This window comes from Mus caroli, unplaced genomic scaffold (genome assembly GCF_978045245.1).
Source record: "Mus caroli unplaced genomic scaffold, Mus_caroli_1 scaffold_20, whole genome shotgun sequence".
Taxonomy (NCBI): Eukaryota; Metazoa; Chordata; class Mammalia; order Rodentia; family Muridae; genus Mus; species Mus caroli.
Window position 1 is genome coordinate 14,557,421 of NW_028227275.1, and position 20,856 is coordinate 14,578,276.

The following is a 20,856-nucleotide window of genomic DNA, read 5'->3' on the forward strand; positions in this document are numbered from 1 at the left end:
GAATTAGGGGGAAAAAGAATTTAGGAGTTTGAGAGGTGGCTTAGTGGTTAAGAGCACTGGCTGCCCTTCCAGGATTTGATTCCCAGCACCCTCACGGCAGCTACCAACCATCTAAAACTTGAGTTCCAGGGGATTCTGGCTTCCGTGGGCACTGCAGACAGTACACAGACACACATTTGGGCAAAACGCCCATACACATAAAACAAAACTAAATCTTTAAAATAAAAGAATTTACAAAAACAAAATCAAATCATTTATCCGCACAAATAGTCTAGAAATGGGTTGCAGTGGCCAACTGCAAAGAAAGCTGTTGTCTTGGAGGGGCCTGTAGTCTGTTTCAAGGGACCTGATTGAAGTAGGAACCGGAAGTCAGACACACCTTTGTCTGGGACTCAGAACGGCCCTGGGGAGCTGGCAGCGAGGCTTCAACAGGTGTGAAGAGAAAATCCGGAGCAAAGCGCGAGTTCTTCAGGACAGCTGCCGTCTCCTCATCCACTGCAACAGCTTCACCTTCCTAAGGGGCAGCAAAAGATGAGCATCAAACGGCGCCATCTTGGCCCTTTTTGTTCTGTTTCAGGGGAGGGGGCTTGTATAATCTTGAGGTGTGAGTTCTCTCCTCCATGAGTTCTGCGACTCAAACTCAGGTTGCCAGGTTTTCACAGGCTAGCACCCTGGCCTGCGGAGCCATTTTGCCAGTCCAGGTCTTCAGTCTTATTACAGAGAAAATATCCTGAGCTGGGCAGTGGTGGAGCCTACCGACCATAGTCCCAGCGCTAAAAAGGACACACGGTAGTACTGCCTCCTCTGGAGGACGCTGAGGAGTCCTTCTAGGCCCCCGTCTCCCTTGTTGCATGGTCATCGATCTGTTTATTTTGAGCCAATTCTTAGGGTCCCATTTGATACCCAGGGGTGCGAGTGTGTAAGATCGTGTGTGTGTGCGTGCTTGGGTTCCTGGCCTTTCAGTTTGTTTTATTTGCTTTAGATCCCTGAAGGCATTTGGTTTCTAGCCATGGTTTGGTCTAATAATTTGTTGGACATCTTTTTTATTTTTTTCTTTTCTTTTCTTTTTTTCTTTTTTGGTTTTAAGACACAGGGTTTCTCTGTGTAGCCCTGGCTGTCCTGGAACTCACTCTGTAGACCAGGCTGGCCTCGAACTCAAAAATCCGCCTGCCTCTGCCTCCCAAGTGCTGGGATTAAAGGAGTGCGCCACCACACCTGGCGGGCATTTTTTCTTAAAGGGAACAGTTTAGAGGTACACATTACTTGGTAATCCTGCTAGTTAATTCCAGTATGTTAATTAAATTGCAAAAGCCTGCAGAACTGGGGTTAAGGGTAGCTGTAAGGCACTGTGTGGTGCTGGGACCCAAACTTAGATCCCCTGCAGCGGAGACAGATGTTTTTAACCACTGGGCCATCCCTCCAGACTCTCTAAACAAACCTCCACAGTTGGCTTATTTTTCACACTAATGTGAAGTTGGTAATACAACTTTTTCTGTTTGTTTTCTGAGAACTTTTTTGTGATATTCTCCAGCTTATAAAGATCCTCCTGCCCCAGCCTCCCAAAGACTGGGATTACAGCATGTTCCACACAAATAGAAGCCTGCTTAAACTGGCATTTTAAATCATCTTTCTTTAAAAAAATAAATTAAAAAATTGGTAATTTATAAAACTTACAAGATCTTATAATTACTAAAATATAATAAAAAACTTGGGGCTGGAGAGATGGGTCAGCAGTTAAGAGCACTGACTGCTCTTCCAGAGGTCCTGAGTTCTAATCCCAGCAACTACATGGTGGCTCACAACCATCCCAAATGAGATCTGGTGCCCTCTTCTGGTGTGTCTGAATACAGTTACAATGTACTTATATAATAAATAAATAAATAAATAAATAAATAAATCTTTAAAAAAAACTTGTAAAACTTCTACAACTACATCTAAGTTAAAAGAAAACGTTGAAAATAAATGGTAAAGTAATTTAAATTTTTTAGAGGTTATAGCAAAACTAAAGGTGGGGGCTGAAGAGATGGCTCAGTTGCTAGGAGAACACACTGTTCTTCCAAATGACCCCAGCTTGGTTCCCAGCCCCATAAGGTGGCTCAGAATTGTGTAACACTCCAGTTCCATGGATCAAATGTCTTCTGGTCTCTGCAGGCACCAGGAACATATTTGGGGCACACATATGAATGAAGGCAAAATACTCATAAACATAAAATAAAATAATAAAATAAAATATCTTCATCTAGATACATTCTAAGGAATCAATTCTCAATCCTCTATGTCTACCCAGCATCCCCTGGCCTTACCTACTCCTCCCCTGAGAGACCAAAAGACTACATATCAAAAAAAGGTCTGGCCTGTCTTAGGGTAAAGCCTGGACAGTGAGAGACCCACAGTCTCTGAGAGCTGCCCAGTGTAAAGGAGACTCAGAGCTTAGGCAGGAATGGTGATAATAAATCAGCTTCAGCCCTGATCTTTCATTTGTTGTTGTTTTGTTTTGCGTTGGTTTTAAGCTTTACGTCTTTTTATTTTATTTATGAGACACGGAGGCCAGAACAGATTATGCGCTCCCGTGGAACTGCTTTATAGAGAGTTGGTACTTGCCACATGGCTTCTGAGACCTGAGCCCGTAAGTCCTCTGGAAGAGCAAAAACGATCTTAACAACTGAGCTCTCCAGCCCCAAGAGCCAATGTTTCATGAATATTTAATTTACGCTATAGTAAACTTATAGTAAAGTTAGCCAGGGGGCTGGAGAGATGGCTCGGTGGTTAAGAGCACTGACTGCTCTTCTGAAGGTCCTGATTTCAATTCCCAGCAACCACATGGTGGCTCACAATCATTTGTAATGAGGTCTGACGCCCTCTTCTGGGGTGTCTGAAGACAGCTACAGTCTACTTACATATCACAATAAATAAATTTAAAAAAAAAGTTAGCCAGGATTTTTAAAATATTAATTAAATAATATTGATATTTTATTACACAAAAGGAAATTATCACTGTGACTCCTGTTAGGTCCTGTTTCTCTCCCTATCAACTAACATTTTACAAAGTAAGATCTGGCTTAGCCTTCAGAGCCTAAAAATACTGATTGCTAACAAGTTTGACTGCTTGTTTCTATTAATGTCATTAATATTTGCAACATAGAAGGGACAGTTTTTAAAAATTTAAAATACTATATTATTATCCAGTTTTTTGTTCTATAACGTAATTGTTCATTTACTTCTCCAAACTAAAATTTGGTATAATACCCAAATAATAAATCAAGTCAACATGTAGACATGAGAGTCATAATAACCTAGATATTGAAGATCAAAATTTCCTTAAATATTAAAGCTAGCCATTCCACATGAGGTTAACGATATTAGCTGAGCACTGTGGTGCATGCCCTTGATTCTATCATGGAGGCAGAGGCAGGTGGATCTCTGTGAGTTTGACGCCAGCCTGGTCTGCAGAGTGATGACCTTGTCTCAAGAAATGTGATGCTTGGCCAACAGGGGGGACTGTGAGGAACCAAGAAGAAAGGAGGAAGGTTTGAAGGAGGGGTTTATGGGACAAAGCTGCATCTGTGGACCTGTGCTCAGAGTCTGCAAGGCCAAACCACTGGACCCCAAGACTGTGGAGAGCTAACGTGCTGCAGACCAGAGCAAGATCATCTCAGCCTATTTTTAGTCCCCTTGATTGACATCTACTGCCCACCCTGTGTCTAACCTCACATCCTGGGACTATGGAACTTTAACAAAGTATTCTTGGCAGACAGACCATCGGCTTCACCAATCCAAAAGACAAGAACGTCGTCAGATAGCCTCAGAAACCTATAGCAGAGAATCCCCCATTTTGCAATAACTTGCCCACCTGTGGCTCCCACAATGCTTTTGGCAAATACTTTGATTTATAAATGTCTTCACTTTGCAACTAATAAAAAAAAAAACATGTTATGTGACCACTCCACACTGTGATGTGATTTGAGGGAATCTGAATCATGTCCCCTAGGGCTGCTGCAAACCCAAGCATGCAGACTCCTAGACCACTGGCAAGAAGAGCCTGCATCCTACCATTGTTTGTAAACTGGATTATGATGAAGACTGAAGGAAATTCAGCTGATGACCCAAAACATTTCAGAACATTGGAGAGTTGAAAGAAAGGAGAGGAAGGGTCAAGAAGACTGGACAAGAGCCAAAGACAGCCCAAAGTGGGAAAAAAGCCCAAAGACAATTGGGACGCAGGAAGGCTCTCCCCAGGAGATTTTTTGGGAGCCTAGTAAGTTTTCTGAAGGACTGACTATATGTCCAGTCACTAGAACCCAAGAAGCCTGGACTCAGCGGGACTGTAAGTGACCCTGGGGGTCAGGCAGCCATGCAGAATCTTGAAGGGTGGCCTTCCAGGGTCAGGGTAGGTAACGGACATTCAACAAAGCCCTCGTGGAAGAAAAGAGAACCCAGACAGCTAACCGAAGCTCTGGGAATACAGAACACTGTGTCTCTGACCTTCTCACCACTGCTGAGGGGCTCCTCTAGACCAGCTGAAGCATCTTACAGGGTTCACCACTGGGTGGTGTTCATTTAGACAGTTTGCTCTTACTAGGAACTCCAAACTTGAAGCACTTGTTAAACCTAAAATATTTTAAACTAATTAAAAGGGTGTGCTCATTGCTATGCCTTTGAATCACTGGTCAAGAGAAGAAGGTATAAAAAAGGTTTACTATTCTACTCTAAGTAAAATGAAACAAGGAATACACAAACCAAACATTAGAATAGCGAGAAGCAAGTCAAGGTCAAATTCAAGATCCAGGGAAGGTTCTGGAGCTGAGAGGTGGGTACCATTGAGCCATACTGCCAGCCCGGGGGGGGGGGGCAGCTTCTTTTTTTTTTTTTTTTTTTTTTTTACCTTGAATGTAAAATTTGCATCGAAGATTAGTTCCTTTTCGTGTCCCATGATTCCTCCATTGTAAACAACTCGGCATCTTTCGGCTGGCTCTGTCTTAGGGAGTTTGAAGAGACGAAATGTGGCAGACACAAAGCGACAGTCACCTGAAAGCAGACGCGCACAGGGTTCACTTCCCAGCACCCAGCAGCATCAGACAGAGCGAGCACAGAGCACCCTGTAAAGGTGATTTTCCTCACTGCGGGCCCTTAATTCCCTTTCTGGGCACTTCAGCCTATTTCCTGATTGGTTTCTAGGTACTTCATTAAATGTCACCCTGGGAAGGGGCTGCAATTATTCAAGAGACAAGATGGACACCTGGAGATGAGCAGTTTCCCTCGGTGAGAATCGAGAGGAAACTCGCCACCCAGTTGAAACCATCCACACTGCAGTCACAGCATCTCTGCCATTGTTTCTTACCAAGAACCCTTTCGAGCTCCTTGTTTTCAACCGTAACGATATCGGCAGTGACCAAACGTGGAGGGCAGAACCCAATCTTTTGGGCAATGATGGCAAGATCCTTCCAGTACAGAGCGCCTCCCAGGCATTCCCCTTGAAAGAGAAAACGTCACTGAGCAATCACATTACAAGGCAGAATTAAGGACACTCCTGGCCTGAAGATGTAACTGGGACATAGTATTACGATGTAGGGCCTAACTGACCATGGTGGAGCACCTACACAGCAACTCACAATTGTCTATAACTCCAGATCTAGGTGGTTAGAAACCCTCACATGGCCTCCACAGGACCAGGCATGCACACATACACAGATCTATATGGAGGCAAAATATTCATATCCATAAAATAAAATAAATTGTTTGGACTTAGGAAATACATTTTTTTAAAATGTTGTTTTAATTATTTTACTTATTCATTACCTCGCCTTTTATTTTTTTAAGAGACAAGCTCTCAACTATGTATCCTCCGCTAGCCTGGAACTTTCTATGTCAGCAGTTCCCAGTGTTCCTAATGCTTGGACCCTTTGATACAGTTCCTCATGCATGTTTGTGGTGACCCCCAACCATACAATTATTTCTGTTGTTACTTCAGAACTGTGATTTTGCTACTGTTATGAGTTGTAATGTCAATCTCTGTGTTTTCCGACGGCCTTGGGTGACCCCTGTGAAAGAGTCATTCAACCCCCAAGGGGGTCACAACCCTCAGGTTGAGAACCACAGTAATATGGAGACCAGGTCTTGAACTCAGAGATCTGCCTGACTCTGACTCCCAAGTGCTAGGATTAAAGGTATGTGCCAGGATACCTGGCTTGCTTGCTTGTTTGTTTTCTGTGTGTGAGACTGTGTATGATACAGTGTATATGTGGAGACTAAATGACAACTTTCAGGAGTTGGTTTTCCCATTCTACTCAAACTCGGGTTGTCAGACTTGGCAACAAGCACGTTTACCCTTCTCTGATATATATATAAATATATAAATATATAGATAGATAGATAGATAGATAGATAGATAGATAGATAGATGGATAGATAGATAGATAGATATAGATATAGATATATATACACACACACATATATATTCTTGGCTGAGGCACACATGGCATAATGCACATACAGAGATCAGAGGTCAGTGTTGTAGAGTCCATCACTCAGTTCACTTTTTATGTGGGTTCTTATAGAGGAATTTTAATCTAGCAGCATGGCTGCTCTGGCAAGGGATCACATGCAAAGATCTAGCTAGATCTGTGTGATCCAGCTGGAATGCAGACATGCCACACACCTTTAATCTCTCTGGCTGGAATACAGACATGTCCTTAGTACATACCTTTAAGGTAAAATTTGTAGAAGGAAGGAAGCAGTCATGTCTGAAAGTGGTATCTAATTGATGGGCAAAGTGATGAGTCGGAGAGAGATTTGGCAGAATGAGTCAGAGATGGGATATGCCCGACTCTCACCAGAACAGAGAGGAGACTGCAGGGCGGGGAGAAGAGAGGGGAAGAGGTGGTTTTACAGGAACAGTTTTACAGTGCAGGAGGCAGAGCAGTGGAGTTGAGTTCAGTTCTGTTCAGTCCATGCAGTAGAGGCAGTTGAAGCCAGAGAATAAGAAGGAGCCAGAACGAGAATGTGGAGAAAGAGGAACACTCCTCCACTGCTGGTGGGATTGCAAGCTTGTACAACCACTCTGGAAGTCAGTCTGGAGGTTCCTCAGAAAATTGGACATAGTACTACTGGAAGATCCAGCAATACCTCTCCTGGGCATATACCCAGAAGAAGTTCCAACAGGTAAGAAGGACACATGTTCCACTATGTTCATAGCAGCCTTATTTATAATAGCCAGAAGCTGGAAAGAACCCAGATGTCCCTCAACAGAAGAATGGATACAGAAAATGAGGTACATTTACACAATGGAGTACTACTCAGCTATTAAAAACAATGGATTTATAAAATTCTTGGACAAATGGATGTATCTGGAGGATATCATCCTTAGTGAGGTAACCCAATCACAAAAGAAGCCATTAGATATGCACTCACTGATAAGTGGATATTAGCCCAGAAACATAGAACACCCAAGATACAATTTGCGAAACACAAGAAAATCAAGAAAAGGAAAGACCAATGGGTGGGTACTTCATTCCTCCTTAGAATAGGGAACAAAACACCCATGAAAGGAGTTACAGAGACAAAGTTTGGAGCTAAGACGAAAGGATGGACTATGCAGAGACTACCCCACCCAGGTATCCATCCCATAATCAGCCACCAAACCCAGACACTATTGCATATGCCAGAAAGATTTTGCTGAAGGGACCCTGTTATAGCTGTCTCGTATGAGACTATGATAGTGCCTGGCAAATACAGAAGTAGATGCTCACAGTCATCTATAGGATGGAACACAGGGCCAATGGAGAAGCTAGAGAAGGCACACAAGGAGCTGAAGGGGTCTGCAACCCTATAAGTAGAACAACAATATGAACTAACGAGTACCCCCCAGAGCTCATATCTCTAGCTGCATATATAGGAGAAGATGGCCTAGTCGGTCATCCCTGGGAAGAGAGGCCCCTTGGTATTGCAAACTTTATATGCCCCAGTACAGGGGAATGCCAAGGCCAAGAATCGGGAGTGGGGGGGTAGGGGAGCAGGGCAGAGGGAGGGTATAGGGAACTTTCAGGATAGCATTTGAAATGTATATAAAGAAAATATCTAATAAAAATAAATAAATTAAAGTTGGAGAAAAAAAAGAACATTAAAAAAAAAAAAAAGGAGCCAGAAGGAGCCAGAAGATTAGAACAAATTGCCAGAGTTCGTTTGAGGCCAAGCACAGCAATTCAGTGAGAAGCCAAGAGAAGCCAGACTGAATCAGTCAGCTTGGAGAGGAGTTTTGAGCCAGAACAGTTGAGCTGAACCAATCAGCTGGAGTTGAGTAAGAATCAGAGCTTGTTCTGCAGTAAACCTCCAACATGGCAACTACATTTGGTGACTCAAAGCTACTGTTTCAGGTACGGGGGTTTGAACTCAGCTCATCAGGCATGTGAGGCAAATGAATTACCTGCTGAGCCATCCTGTGGGCCCTATTTTCCTGATGTTTTGTTTTGAGACAAGGTTTCCCTGTATAGCCCAGGCAGTCTGGCAACTTGCTTCATAGACCAAGCTGGCCTTGAACTCACAGAGTTCCGCCTGCCTCTGCCTCCCAAATGCTGGAATAAAGGCATGTGTCACCATGCCTGGCCTATTTTCCTACTTTTAACACTACCCATTTCTATTATTGTATAATAAAAAGGTTAACAAAACTTATTTTAAAAATAAGCTTTGGGCCAGGCAGTGGCGGAGCACCCCTTTAATTCCAGCACTTGGGAGGCAGAAGCAGGCAGATTTCTGAGTTTGAGGCCAGCCTGGTCTACAGAGTGAGTTCCAGGACAGCCAGGACTACACAGAGAAACCCTGTTTAAAAAACCAAAAATAATAATGATTAATAATAATAATAATATTTGGGGGGATTGAAACTATGTATCATTGTGTAGCCCACACAAGCCTTAAATGAGCACTGATCCTGTTGTTTCCATGCCCAGAGAGCTGAGATCACAGGCACGTACCACCACTCGCAGCTTAGATGTCAAGTTTTATTTTACAGTCAGACTAATCACAAGCATGCATTCATCTCTTAATTGACAATCAAGGGATACTCTATCTCATTTATCCTTCAGAATAGTTTTAAAGGTAGTCTGTGCTATTATTTTCATTGTACAGCTTAAAAAACAATAACATAAATTAAATTGCCTAAGATCATATCACTGTTTAAAAAGTTTATAGTGTGTGTGTGTGTGTGTGTACAGGTAGACACGTGTGCCACAGTGCACGTGTGCATGTCAGAGAACAAGTCTATGGGATCTCTCCTCCCCTCCCACCTTTACATGAGTTCTGGAGATCAAGCTCGGTTGCCAGCCTGGGACCATGTGATGGTCTGTATAAAGCTTGGCCCAGGGAGTGGCACTATTTGGAGGTGTGGCCTTGTTGGAGTAGGTGTGTCACTGTGGGCATGGGCTTTAAGACCCTCACCCTAGCTGCCTGGAAGCCAGTCTTCCACTTGCAGGCTTCAGATGAAGATGTAGAACTCTCAGCTCCTCCTATGCCACGCCTGCCTGGATGCTGCCATGCTCCTGCCTCGATGATAACGGACTGAACCTCTGAACCTGTAAGCCAGCCCCAATTAGGTTTTGTCCTTTATAAGACTTGCCTTGGGTATGGTGTCTGCTCACAGCAGTAAAGCCCTAAATGACCACAAATGCCTTTACTCACTGGGCCATCTCACCAGCCCTCATACTGCTCTTGAGTGGCAGAAAAAGAACAGAACCTTCCGGCCTCACATCACTTGCTCTCCTGTCCAGTGTTCCATCCCACCTTACTTGCAGGATGGAGCTCTACACTGGCCAACAATAACTGACAGGAATAAAACAAGAACACATACCCCATAAAACTTTGTGCGACTTGATGTCTTCTGGCACTTCAAGGCTAGCATAGACGTCACTGAAATAGAGCTCCCCGCCGTGCTGAAAGAGAGCAGTGCACATCTGAGCAAGGTTAAAGATTATTACATCGGTCCTAGATAACAACAATAACAACAACGTGGATGAGCGTAGGAGATGGGTTTTAAAATCCCAGTGTTCGAGCTGACACTGGCCAAGCTGACCTTTGAACAAATAACAGTGCTTCCTTCATTAGAAACAAAACACAGAGACAGAGGTATTTATTTCTCCAGTGTCCTGTCCAACATACAAGGGCTTCCTAAGATACAGAAGGAAGGGAGTGGGAAGAGAGCAGAGAGGCATGAGAGGAAGAAGAGAGGTGAATGGCTTCTAAATGCAGTCTATGCCGATGGGAAGGCAGCAGTGAGGCTGGAGGAGGTGGGTAGCTGGGTCAAGTGCTGGCTACATGAATACCTGCTGAGTTCCAGTTTTCAGCATCCACAAAAGCCAGGCATGGTTTACGTTCATAGGCCCCGCTCTGATGGGGTTGGCAGGTAAGTCCCTGGGGCTGATCAGCCAGCACTCCTACCCAATTTGGTGAGTTCTAGGTTCAGTGAGGGACCATATCTCAAAAAAATTAAATTGAGGGCTACACAGGTCTCCATGTATGCTTGCCTGTGTGCGCGCACACACACAAACACACACCACCACCATACACATGCCACGATGAAACTCAGAAGCAAAAACTGGGCTGGAGAGATGGCTCAGAGATTATGAGCATTTGCCGTTCTTGTAGATGTTGTAAGAATGTAGAGCAAAGGTTCCCACCCTTCCTAATGCTACAACCCTTTAAACAGTTCCTCATGCTGTGACTCCCAACCACGAAAGTCTTTCATTGCTACTTCATAACTGTGATTTTTGCTACTGTTATGAATTGTAATATAAACAGGATATCTGATGTGCGACTCCAAAGGGGCTGAGACCCGCACGTTGAGATCCACTGACCTAGAGGAACCAAGTTCAGTCTCCAACATCTACATCCTGTGAGTCCAGTTCTGATCTCTGTGGGCACCAGACACCCATGTGGTACGCATGTGTGCATAGAGACAAAACGTTTATACAAAACATTCATATTAAACAAAATAAGAAAATCTTATTTTAAAGGTTTTAAATAAGCAAGAACACAGGAGGGGGAAAAGTGAGTATCTCTCCTAAATACACTGCCCAAATTGCCTACATTTTGAGCTAGTCCAAGAGGAGCACAGTCCTAGGAGACCAGGCAACTAAGAGCAGACACCCACAGAATTAACAGTCTTATCCCTTGAATATTACAGGAATAAAGCTATGCCGTAGTAGCACCTCCTTTAATCCCAGGAGGCAGAGGCAGACAGATCTCTGTGAGTTTGAGGCCAGCCTGGTTTACAAAGTGAGTTCCAGGACAGCCAGGGCTACACAAAGAAATTTATTTTAGGGGGTGGGGGGAAGAAAAAAAGAAAAGATGGACAGAAGGAAGGAAGGGAAATTACAGTGATGTACAGTGATGTTATTACACATTAAACTTTCTGTGTCCTGTCATCTAGGTCAACGGAGTCAACAGGAATTTAAGGTATTATTTAGCTAATTTCCAAGGCATGGATGTCTGTGTTCTGTAGTGATGTTGAGCATCTGTCAGCTGATCTCTGTGAAGGTCACAAGCTGGTCTCTAACAAGGACATGAGGTTATTCTTCCCCAGACCCCAGACTTTTACATTTAATTGTATTATTTTACGTGCCCAAGTGTTTGCCTGCATGTGTGTCTATGCCCTGGTGCCCTTGGGATCCAGAAGAGGGCATTGGAGCCCATAGCTAGAATTACAGATGGTTCTAAGCTACCTTGAAAGTGCTGGGGTTTGAACCTGGGTGCTATGGGAGATCAGCCAGTGCGCTTAACCTCTGAGCTCCATCCCGACCATTATAGATACTTCTATCTGAGCTATATAATAGCTTCATAACATCTCAGACATTTCCTTTTACAGTTTTAGAGATTGAGCTTTCTGTACGGTAATCACATATCCACCACTGAACTAGACCTTCAGCCCTACTAATCCCAGAATACTTTTTTTTTTCTTTTTTAGTACAAAGAGACAAATCCTTTTATCTGCAGGAGGCTGTGAAGTTTCTGGAAATTTCCCCTTTTAAAAAAGTGTTCATATAAAAATTCCATCTTAGATTTCCCAGGATAAGAGGCCTTGGTATCAGAAACAGTATCGGTGAGATACAGGCAGGTCTGTTCTAGGCGAGGTAAGTCCACAGAAATCTTTCAGGGGGAGTCAGCAGGCTCTGGTGGTTTTGTAGGCATTATCTGAGAGTCAGTCAATAACAGAGAGCAACAAGAAAGAAAGAAAGAAAGAAAGAAAGAAAGAAAGAAAGAAAGAAAGAAAGAAAGAAAGAAAGAAAGAAAGGAAGGAAGGAAGGAAGGAAGGAAGGAAGGAAGGAAGGAAGGAAGGAAGGAAGGAAGAAAGAAAGAAAGAAAGAAAGAAAGAAAGAAAGAAAGAAAGAAAGAAAGAAAGAAAGAAAGAAAGAAAGAAAGAGAAGGAAGGAAGGAAGGAAGGAAGGAAGGAAGGAAGGAAGGAAGGAAGGGAAAGAAAGAAACTATTTTAACAGTCAATAACCTGCATCCTGGGGGTGTTGCCTCATCCTGGTCTGCTTTTTAATGCACTTTTTTTTTTTTTTTTTTTTTTTTGCATTTCATACATTTGAGGTCGACTTTGAACTGTCTACGAGGCAGAGCCCTTGAACTCCTGATCCTCCACCGTGGCCAACCTGGCTCCTGCTTCATTTGGTAGATTAATCAATGTTTGAATCCTTAGTTCCAGTGAATAACAGGAGTCTGTCTCTGGAGCTTAAAGACCATTGTCTCCACCCTCCCTCACCTTCAGCACTCGATAGACCTCCTGGAGGACTTGTTGTTTATCAGGAACAAGGTTGATAACACAGTTGGATCTATTAAAAAATAATAATAATAAAATAAGAAGGAAAAAAGAGCAGCTGTTTAATGATTCACATCCTTTTAGTTTCCAAAGCCAAAGGTGCTTCCATTTTGCCATCAGAACTACTGATATACCCTGACTCTCCTCTCCCCCAAGGTAAGGGAGAGAGACAGGCAAACTGTTACACAGCGGTAACGGTAAGCACAAACGTGACAGACGGAAACGATGCACGATTCTTCTTGTCCCGAGGTTCACCAGGCAACGAAACAAAACCTGGCTTCCGATTCCTGCCATGCGAAGAGTTCAAGCCCCAGGTGAACATCCCCAAAGGCGGCTTCCCGGGAATTAGCATTTGAAGCTCTGTGTCCCGCTGGCTCAGGGGTGAAATGCTTCTTTGGGGTTCAATTCCCAGCATCAGAAGAAAAATACACAGCCTAATCTGCTACCCGGGCATGACTTAACACAGACTCAGAAGACGAGAGACACAAGAGACCATAATTTGCCATTAAAAAACAAAACAAAACAAAACAAAACAAAACAAAACAAAACAAAAAAACAGAAAATGAAGTCATTGCTAAATGTGGAAGCTCATTCATCCCTTTAATCAGAGAGCAAAGGCAAGAAGATCTCTGAGTGTTCAAGGTCAGCCTGGTCTATGTGGCAAGTTCCAGGCCAGCCATAACGATATATATATAACTATATATAGAGAGAGAGTGAGAGAGACAGAGAGAGAGAGAGAGAGAGAGAGAGAGACCCTGTCTGGAAACAAAAATGAAGAGGATACCACGTATATGATGGTTGTCTCAAAAAATTACAACAGAGCTGTGGAGACAATTTGGGGATTTCGGTTTCTTAAAAACAAAAACAAAAAGCACGGGGCTGGAAAGACGGCTCAGCGGTTAAGAGCACTGGCTGCTCTTCCTAAAGGTCCTGAGTTCAAGTCCCAGCACCCACATGGTGGCTCACAACCCTCTGTAATGGCATCCGATGCCCTTTTTTTAGTGTACATGAAGACAGTGTGTCCATCTACATAAAGCAAATAAATAAATCATTTTTAAACACACAAAGATATTATAAGGATATGTTTCATTTTAATCCCAGGTGTGGGCGATGGCGCTACCTCAGACTGTGGCAAAGCTAGGATTTGCCTCCTGCTTTAGCCAGGGATGTCATTTTACCAACTCAGACAGTTTCTGCGACTGTGTGACATTTGAAATTCTGCAGACTTTTCAGAGGGTGTATAAAAGCTAGGACCCCAATGGGGGGGGGGGGGCTGTTGGTAGGTTGTTGGTTGGTTGCTGTTGGTCTCAGTTGTTGGTCTCAGTTAAGTGATCATGCACAAAGAAGAAACAACAAGAAATTAGATTTCCTGGCAGCAAAGATCAAACTGGCCCCAAGGAACTCAACACCCCTAATCAGCAGGAAGTAGTCTACCGATGATAGATAGCATCGTCCCCTCTCCCCTCTTTCCCTTTTTCTCTCCTATCTAGAGTTAGGGGATTGAAAGGGTGGGAAGGAGTAGACAAGGGTGGAAGAAAGAAAAACCCAGAAAGTAGACAAAGTCCAGCTACATAACAACAGCGAAAAGACAGTGCATGCCATGATGCACAGCGCACCATACGTCTAGATAGTGAACAATGGCGTCACTGGCCTTTGCTCTCATTTTATGGGGAACTCATTCTGCTTACCAGAAAAAGCACTGTAAAACTGAGTGGCGGAGGTGGTGGCACACACCTTTAAGGCTAGCATTTGGGAGGCCGAGGTAGGCATATCTCTATGAGTTCCTGTCTAGTCTTGTCTACATCCTAAGTTCTAGGACAGCCAAGGCTACCCAAAGAAACTCTGTCTAGAAATCCAAAATAAAATAAACAGTCTGCTAGGGTCTTTCAACAACAAACTTGCACATCTTGAATGACTACCATAAGTCTGGATATCATCGCCTCCTGGGTCTGAATTAATCTGATGTTCTGTTCCTCGGGCCTGACGGCCATAGGTTAACTATTTTGTGTATAGCACTCAGTGGGCAGTAAGCTCTACCATCAAAGGCTGGATAAGTACCTGTTGATGTTCACACAAGTGGGAAATCCTCCAATACAAATGTCTTACAACAGATCTCTATAGTTTCAAAACCCACCGTTACGACAAGAGATGAGCGTGTTATGGGAGCACATGCTGGGCCTGGTTGGTTTGGGGTGCTCACTGGCTTTAGTTTGGCGGGCAGGCATGTTGACACGGCAACGTGACATTTTCTTCTACTAAACTCACACCAAGAAATGCGCAATTGAGTGACCAAAAAAAAAAAAAAAAAACCTGACAATATTTTAAGCTTATGCTTTTGTGCTGCAGTGTATCCCTAACTATCTTTGGCCAAGTGGTTCTGCCAGAGGCTGCACAAGCCTGCCAATGTTGTTAATAGACTACAGCTACCTCACTACAGTTCCTGCCTTTATGAAGTCAAGCTACGTTTAGTTTAATTCCCTAAAGCAAAGTCAATTCATCAAAAAGTAGTAACATATACGTGCTCAAATTGAAACAGGGTTTACTAATAACGGAAAGGCTGTCGCCCTACATGACAATATCATAGCTCTCACTCTGGATCCCAGCCTCTGCCAACTTCTCGATGCGGCCGTGGAGAAAAGTCACATTGGGTGCCTGGAAACCGAATTTTTCCATGTGGTGTCCAAGATAGGTTTTAGCCACTTCGACCTAGAGAAAGAATAATGTGGGTGTGGTAATCAGCGCTTTAGTTCTGAAGACTGTGCCATCGCTAATGCGGTAGGCTGTTTGAGCCCTGGGTTATTCTGGATAGACATCCAAGATTTTCGAGATGCATAAGATATGCAGCAGCCTGAGGACAGAAGCTCCCAACCACGTAATCTCGCTTGAGTTTTATCCCATGGCAAATCTTTCTGGACAGAGGATGGAGGCAGAAGAGAAAGTGCCACTCTGTTGTCACAAGCTCATCTACCAGGTTAGACCTCTGTCAATGTCCCTAACTTCTAGGTCACTGGGAGCAGAAATGAAAGCAACAGAAACCAAGCTTCTCAAATTACTATGAAGAAAAGGGGGAAGCAATTTCAGGCCTCAGGGAACGACCCAGAGGAACCTCTCCTATTCCTCCCAACCTTTGCCTTACCTGGACCTCAGTCATGTCTATGCCGGTGACATGTCCCTTCTCACCAACCAGCTGGCTAAGCACATAGCAATCCCTGCCACTCCCACTACCCAGATCCAAAATTCGGCAGTTTTCCAGCCGCTCAGGAACAGTCAGACCACAGCCATAATACCTGAGAGATGGAAATGACGTCTTTTTAAAACAGAGACTAGAAAGTTCTCAGACGCTAAATCTACACTTCCCTCCCTCCATGCCTCCCTCAGCCATCAATACGTCTGTCTGTCTCTCTCACTCAACAGGGCCACGTCTGCCCTAACACCATTGTAGGCACCGTGCAAGGTAGCAAGACTTAAACCATCTAAACTAGTGGTTGAATAAATTTATCTAAGGCACTGGCTGCTGAACAATTCAAACTCAGGACCCGAGGAAAAGGATTCTGGCCCTCACGTGCACACACTGTAACTTGGGAGGTAAAAACTACAGTTTAGAAACCCCTTTCTATGACTGGCATTGAGTGCCACCAGGAGTTAGGGCTGTCGTAGTCAGGAGAAGAAATCTTCATGTCCCCAGTAGGACTTCAGTGGGGTGTTGGAGAGGCAAGGGGTAAGTTACCCTCTTTGATAACTGCTCTCTGGGTGGGCAATACTGTATCAGAGAAGGGCAAGGTCAGAAGGAGCCGCGGCTGATTAGAATGTGTGGGCCCATCTATTAACGAACTTGAATGTCTATCAGGGCCCAGGGAACTTGAATGTCTCCTGCAATGGGCAAGGATGCAGGACATCGATGAGGGGTCCTTGGCGGAAGAGCAAGAAGTTCGGTGCCAAGCCTTGTGGGTATCACAGTAGTTGGGGCAAGCAGGATGTCCAGCAGAGATGGTTAAATTCCCTAGTGACCACTATGGGAAAATTGGTAGTCTGGAGGCTTCCAGGGGACAGCACACACACTCTACCTCGAACTAACGTCTTCATGTACATTCTGCAGACTTTCCCGGATGTAGTTGGGGACCGGCTTGGCTCGCGTGACACAAGCATTAGTCTGGAGGTCTGCAGATGTCTTCAGTACATTCCCATAATAGTTCTGACTCAGCAGCCACGGAAGAGAAACCAGGAGGGAGAGGATTGACGTTAACTGTTTGCAGAGCTCCAGGGCTCCACTCCACTCCTAATTACAGAGTAATTACAGCCCACTGGCCTTTGCTCAAGGCAAAAATCTAACTCCACTCCTTGGCCTGCTGTGGGCGTGGTTTGGCCTGGCTTCCCCCAGAGTGCTCCGCGCCAGCAGAGGCTGCTTATTGGCAGGACTTCTATAGGACCAGCGAGCCCACATAGCCATTCCCTAGGACCCTCACCTGAACGGCCTTGTGGATCTCGTCAGCGTGTCGGGAAGCAGCCACTGACAAAAGGGAGAACAGAAGTTAAATGCAATCACCACACAGAGAATGACAGGGCTGAAGCCAAGATGGAGGGCGAGTAGGACACGGCAGAGGTGGGGTTGGGGGGACCCGCAGCCTGCTGGGCTACCCAGAGTTGGGGGTAGGGTGGGAAGCGCTGTGAGCCCGTGGGAAGGCAGAGGTCAGAGGGGACTGGCCAGAAGACAGGAGGCACAGGCACTCACTGACTCACGATCTCCAGATCTCCACGTCCAGGATTCCCCTCAGCCCGGCTTCCGAAGAGATCGCCGAGGCCACGCCCCCTGGCCGACCTTCAACCCCACAGCCCTGCAAGACCCTCCGGAAGCCTGCTAGCTATACACACCCCTGGAGTTTGTCACCTTAGTGGCTTTGAGTCCTTGTGTCCAAGAGAATGGTTTTATTGGTTGACATCTTCCTTTATTGATTCACTGAGTTTCATTTGTAAATCTTGTGTGTGCCTTAGGTAAACACCCATATCTATTTTTCTCCTTCTGGAATGAAACCATCGGCCCGCCCTCAATCTGTCTCATAAGGTTGTTCATTGAGATATCACTTAGGCCAGTGATATTCACCTTTCCTTAGCGCACAGTTCTGTGAATTCAGACAAACGTGCACATGGAAGCCATCAGGTGTTAATTCCAGCACTCCAGAAGACAGACAGGTGACCGAAGCTGGCAGAACATCCAGTTCGAGGCTGACCTGATCTACAGAGTTCAAGGTCAGCCAGGACAAACAAACAAAACCTACCACCACCATCACCACCACCACCAAAACCCAAAAACCTCCCAAAGAAACAAAAAACTACTCTGTTCCTACATGTCTGTCTTTTTACATTGTTTTGTGGGTGCATATGCATATAACCACGGTGCCCAGGTGTGGAGACAGGGGGCTCCCACAAGTTAGCTCTGTCCTCTACACTGGGTTCTGAGAATCCAGCATCAGGCTTGTGTGGAGAGATGCTTTTAGCTTTTACAGCTAAGGTCTCTATCAACCTGCACTTCTTTGTATGTCTTACTTGCTTTGTGGTTGAAGCAAACATTGTCATTCGCCAAGATAAGGAAGGTTACCTTATCTTGGTCTACATGAAAGGATGTCTAAATAAAAAGTGGACTTCTATGAAATTATCCTGTTTCCAATCCCATTGATCAATTAAAAAAAAAAAATCAAGAAAGTTTCCAAATTTGGGGCTGGTGAGATGGCTCAGTGGGTAAGAGCACCCGACTGTTCTTCCGAAGGTCCAGAGTTCAAATCCCAGCAACCACATGGTGGCTCACAACCATCTGTAATGAGATCTGACTCCCTCTTCTGGAGTGTCTGAAGACAGCTACAGTGTACTTACATATAATAAATAAATCTTAAAAAAAAAAAAAAGAAAGTTTCCAAATTTCCTGTTAATTGTTATTGAAAGTCAATCAGGTGACAGAGAGATGGCTCAGTGGGTAAAGGTGATTATCACCAAGGCTGAGGACTTGATTTCCAACTCTGAAATCCACATGAAAGGCAACTCCTGCAGACTGTCCTCTGATCTCCACACACAGACCACAGCATGAGCACATACGTGCATAAATAAATGTAACATTACAAACGAGCCAGGGGCTTGAATGGCAGATAGCTCAGTGGCTAAGAGCACTGGCTGCTCTTCCAGAGGACTGGGCATCTGGCACCCATTCAGGCAAAACACCAATGCAGATAAAGTAAGAATAAGTCAGGGATGTTTTTAAAATAGGAGATGTGGGGTTTTGTTTTTTGTTTTTTTTAATGACCATTTTTATCAGCAGCAAGTTTTAGACTCATAGAACAGTTCTCCAGAGGCACACTTTTCAAAGCATCTTCCCTGTAGAGTGAGCCCTTCCAACCATGCAGTTCCTTCCTCCTTGTTGTCTCAGGCAGAGGATGCACTTCACCAGCGCTGCTCTTGCTCAGAAGACTCACTTGATAACCAGATCCACAGAACCACAGTGAGCCACCCGCTATCACCTCTAGCCACTGCCACTCTGCCTTCGCAGCATCGGCCACACCGAGCTGAGCTGATTTTGAATTGGACGCTGCCCAGCAATCATTCTGACCGTGCCACGGTTTGGGTTTTGATTTTTGGTTTTGGCTTTGGGGTGCTTCCTAGTGGTCAAGATTGATCCTTGGGGCTCTCGCTCTCTTGCTCTTACTCCCTTCCTCTCTTCCCTCTCTGTCCCTTCTCGCCCCATTCCCCTCCCCCACCTCTCTGCTCACTCATGGCCAGCCCCTCCTCCTCCTCCTCTTCCTCCTCCTCCCTGTCCTTTTCCTCCTCCTCTTCTTTCTCTCCCTCCCTCCCCCCTCTGCCTTTCTCTGTCTCTACTACACCCTCAACTCCCTTCCCCATGCCCTAAATAAATCCTATTCTATACTAAGAAAAAAAATTGCCCCTTGGGTCTCATTTATGCTAGGGAACCAGCACTAAGCTGCACACAGAGCTCCTGTGTTCTGTGTGTTATCTCTGCTGAAGGGCAGGCTTTCTATTTAAGCTCTTCTATCAAACTGTATCTTAAAACATTAGCTTTTTCGTCGTTGTTTTTGGTTTTTGAGACAGGGTTTCTTTGTGACGCCCTGGCTGTCCTAGAACTCGCTCTTTAGACCAGGCTAGCCTCAAACTCAAGAGATCTGCCTTCCTCTGCCTCTGGAGTGCTGGGATTAAAGGCATACACCACTACCACCCAGTGCAAGGTTGATTTTGTAAGGAGGTGGAAAAGTTGAGAAAGGATCTTCATGCTAAGCTGGTCTCAAACTCATGATGTAGCCAAGGCTGACTTTAAACTACAGGTCTTCCTGCCTTTACCTCCCAGGGGCTAGGATTTCAGGCACGCATGCGCACTGCCACTGTTTTTTTTTTTTTTTTTTTTTTTTTAAAGAGTAAAATTATATACAGAAACTTTCCTGTTTTCTTCCCTTTCTCCAACACTGCCACACTCTCATCTAGAAAAGCACTGGGCTAGCAAGTGCCAGACAGATTTTGGTTAGGCACACCAAAATGTGTGATGGAGATGGAGAGCTTTTGTCTGCTAAGAGACCTCCGCAGGTAAGGGCCCTTCTGACCGAGGCAGATGAGCGGAGCTGGATCACTAGGACTGTGTGATGGAAGGAGAGAACTGATTTCCAGAAGTTATTGCTCCAACCTCCACACGTGTGCCACCCCACCCCTCCCCACCACCACACATACAACAAAGAAATAGAAGGGGAGAAAACTGAGATGTTTCACTACGTGGGCCTGGCTACCTTGATTTGGGGTGGGGGGTAGTCAATCAAAAAAACAAAAATAGTAAAACGTTCAAAAGTAGTCAGGATCCCTAAGAGTCCTCAGGGGCTGCAGAGATGGCTCGGCCGTTAAAGGCACTTTGCTGATCCTCCGGAGGATCCGAGTTCAATTCCCAGAACCACATCGTGGCTCACAATGGTCTATAGCCCAGAGATCTAACACTTCTAGTTTCCTCAAGGCACTGCACACATAGACATACACTCAGGAATAATGAATGTTAGCATACAGGCTATCCAGCTGGC

General features: G+C 44.7%; 1 protein-coding gene across 1 annotated transcript in view; it reads right to left on the reverse strand.

Moving 5' to 3' along the window:
• Nucleotides 1-17,681, reverse strand: part of As3mt (arsenite methyltransferase) — a 33,832-nt gene extending 16,151 nt beyond the window's left edge. The window contains exons 1-10 of the mRNA XM_021151362.2: nucleotides 17,532-17,681; nucleotides 17,266-17,309; nucleotides 16,867-16,994; nucleotides 15,939-16,089; nucleotides 15,372-15,508; nucleotides 12,746-12,815; nucleotides 9,836-9,917; nucleotides 5,339-5,470; nucleotides 4,883-5,025; nucleotides 380-514 (exon numbers count right to left, since the gene is read on the reverse strand). Of these exons, the coding sequence (XP_021007021.1) occupies nucleotides 380-514; nucleotides 4,883-5,025; nucleotides 5,339-5,470; nucleotides 9,836-9,917; nucleotides 12,746-12,815; nucleotides 15,372-15,508; nucleotides 15,939-16,089; nucleotides 16,867-16,994; nucleotides 17,266-17,309; nucleotide 17,532 (1,023 nt within the window). The 5' untranslated portion in view covers nucleotides 17,533-17,681. The remainder of the gene's footprint in view (nucleotides 1-379; nucleotides 515-4,882; nucleotides 5,026-5,338; nucleotides 5,471-9,835; nucleotides 9,918-12,745; nucleotides 12,816-15,371; nucleotides 15,509-15,938; nucleotides 16,090-16,866; nucleotides 16,995-17,265; nucleotides 17,310-17,531) is intronic.
• Between the last annotated feature and the right edge of the window lie 3,175 nt (nucleotides 17,682-20,856).